The following is a 2,884-nucleotide window of genomic DNA, read 5'->3' as shown; positions in this document are numbered from 1 at the left end:
CTGCCCATAGTCCACCACCGGTGAAAGCTGTTTTCAGGAAACGTGCGCTGCTCCGTGCCTAGACAAGCAATTGCCCCAGTGTTTCTCCGCAGATAACATTCTCCGCCGTACTTGAGTCAATACACCACTTCAGCCCCTTCCGGACATTTTTGTCGTTTGCAACTGCCTGGTCTTCCTGCAACATGAGGTTGAAGCGCCCGGCCATCCAGGCGGCGCTGTCCTCTGACATGCCGGCGTGTGGGTCGTGTTGCATGTGGTAGTCTAAATAGGCCGAACGCAGACTGCGGTAGGCGTCTAGAAGAGCGGCTGCTTGCGCACATGCTGCCATCACCTCAGGTCCTCCGATAGCGTCATTGGGATGCCGTAGACGAAATACCTGCATGAGGGTCTTCAACACGTGCTGCCGGTACGTCACTATCGACACTTGAGGGAAGAAAGGGGGCTTCGAACAGCCTGAGTGCAGTTGACAGGTATCAGATCATAGAATAACTCAACTTGCGTTCTTCACAAGATTTGCTCACTGCTTGAACAGACACGTGTAAGAGTTCCAGTCCGCACAAGTGGCATAGCCGTAACGTGATACAGAACAAACCGCCTACCCGCGAACTTNTAAGAGTTCCAGTCCGCACAAGTGGCATAGCCGTAACGTGATACAGAACAAACCGCCTACCCGCGAACTTGATGAAGAGTGGTCGTGCCGGTTGTCCTGCGGCAGCTGCACAGTAAACGCGCAAGGTGAAACAAACCGGGGAATATATGAGGGGCTTGTTACGTGGCCTGTTGCAGACCAGTAGGAGCACAACTGGCCGCACCAAACCTGCGAAAGGCGGAGGCGCTGGAGAGGGAGTAGAGCGCCGCCAACTTACCTAAGCAGCAGCAGATGAGCACGATGATCGCGAAAAAGAGGCATTTTCCAACCATCCTTTGTCAGAGAGAAACGCAAGCAGGTTCGTGTGCAGTGCCTTCGACAAACTACTGAAGTTCTCGGGTTCTGTGAGGGGCCGTCCGACTTCCGACCCGAATGTGTTTTCTACAAGAACCATAAATAAAAGCAACTGGTTGTTTTTCCTTTCCTCTTCCTCCGCCGATCACAGTTTTGTATTCAAGGGGTCACTCGACTCCACTCCGGTCTTGCACATGACCTGACCTTCGGCAGCGTCAATTGTACGAACATAAGGGGCCACAAACCACCATCAATGGCAAGTAAGTGTAATTCTTTAGCCGTCAAATTTTGCCTCCTTTGGTCCACTGANACAAACCACCATCAATGGCAAGTAAGTGTAATTCTTTAGCCGTCAAATTTTGCCTCCTTTGGTCCACTGAGAACTTGCGAGCAGATACAAACTACACACACTTCGCCGACCCACTGGTTCGCCTGGAACGAGACCGCCCGTGTAGTGCATGGGCACTACATTGCTCAACAGTCACAGCGACGTATAGGGTACGTCGCTTTAGAAAATAGAGGTCTTAGGATTCCGCAAATGAGGCATAATTAGAACTTAGTAATTTTAATAGGGATATGATAGTAATATGGGATAGTTGTCTAATGCCAGGCCGATGTCAAACTACCGTCGCACCCGGTTAGGGTTGGCCGACCTGCTCGCACTGGCGAGGGAAACAGATACTGTAGAGAGAGACGATTTTGGAAGGAACTTCCCTTCGGAAGTTCCGTAATTTGGGGATTTTCCTTGAAACCAACATCTATTTCACGTTATTCTGGTAATTTCTGTGTAGATCTACTGACATAGAGTTCAAGTGGGTATCGTAGGCACAGTATACGGCCACTGTGCATTACATTTGGGGGCCGTTCCGGGAAATTATTATGTGCCCTTATTCTTGAATACGCGACGAAAAATTAAGTTTTTTTTCTTTTCATCATATTTTGCTCNCGTACGACGGAATTCGACCGCGGGAAGATCCTTATGTACAAACTTACGCATTAAATTCTGATTCGGATACTCCAGGAACTTGAAAATCCTGGTGCGATAATGCTGGCGATGCATCTAATGTATGAAGGCGTGTCGCGCAGGCCTCTCGCAACTAATGATCCGCGCGATATTACAAAAATGGTAGCAAAGTATTTCAGGGAAAAAACCGTCTTTCGTATCCAGGTTGATCGCAAGAAAGTTGAGGTCATTAAAAATATAAGGATGGCACGTAAGCTCCGCGAAAAGGGATTTGATCCACAACGAGAGGTCATCTGGAATGAACGCGCTAGTATCGTTTCAAAGTATAGGCGAGCGATCAACCAAGAAATAAAATTTTACAACGATCAGATTGAAGTGTTGTACGCCGCTATTAAACAACGCGAAGCAATGATAGAAAGTTTTGGTCCGGCCTTTTCGCGTGCTTATGCTATGATTTCCCCCCCCGAGGCGCTTCAATCTGAGTGGCATGATGAGTACGCGGAGATGGACGCTGAAATTAGAGAAAAGGATTGGGATAATGCGGTCGAAAATTACTTGGCGTTCAAGAAGAAAGCTTACATGGAGCAGAGGCGTGCTGAGTTACTGCAGAACGATGCAGCCTGGGCCGACTTCATCTCGATGAATCAGTCAACGCTGAAGAAAGAATTGTTTCGTCGCGAAGCAGCTTTGAAGAAGCTCATGCTCACGGACGTATTTGCAAATATCCAGCGTGCATTTCCCGAATTTGATCCAACGCTCGTTAAAGGCATTGACTACGATCCGGACGAATCCGGCACTGACTCTGGATGAGTTAAACGAGCTCGTCCGGACGACGGACTTGGTTTCGTCGCTCTGTGGCGATTCCAGCGTGAGACGGGGCACGCTTCGAGCAATAATCGCATATTCTGACGCCCCACGGATCAATTTCTTGTAGACTATATCATGGATCAGCAAGGGATTGGGGAGTCAGCGCGATA

General features: G+C 48.9%; 2 protein-coding genes across 2 annotated transcripts; one reads left to right on the top strand and one right to left on the bottom strand.

Moving 5' to 3' along the window:
* Positions 1-58: 58 nt before the first annotated feature.
* Positions 59-921, bottom strand: EMH_0087530 (uncharacterized protein; the record flags this gene model as incomplete). The annotated part of the gene is made up of 3 exons (XM_038022924.1): positions 59-453; positions 671-706; positions 813-921. 3 exons carry the CDS (start codon positions 919-921, stop codon positions 59-61), a joined length of 540 nt encoding a protein of 179 aa, XP_037878778.1.
* A 1,067-nt stretch (positions 922-1,988) lies between these two features.
* EMH_0087520 (uncharacterized protein) lies at positions 1,989-2,717 on the top strand (the record flags this gene model as incomplete). The annotated part of the gene is made up of 1 exon (XM_038022923.1): positions 1,989-2,717. One exon carries the CDS (start codon positions 1,989-1,991, stop codon positions 2,715-2,717), a length of 729 nt encoding a protein of 242 aa, XP_037878777.1.
* Between the last annotated feature and the right edge of the window lie 167 nt (positions 2,718-2,884).

This window comes from Eimeria mitis, genomic scaffold, assembly GCF_000499745.2.
Source record: "Eimeria mitis Houghton genomic scaffold, Emh_scaff6452, whole genome shotgun sequence".
In the NCBI taxonomy this organism is placed as follows: domain Eukaryota; phylum Apicomplexa; class Conoidasida; order Eucoccidiorida; family Eimeriidae; genus Eimeria; species Eimeria mitis.
Note: the sequence above shows the minus strand (reverse complement) of the source record. Positions and strands in the feature narration are given on the sequence as shown.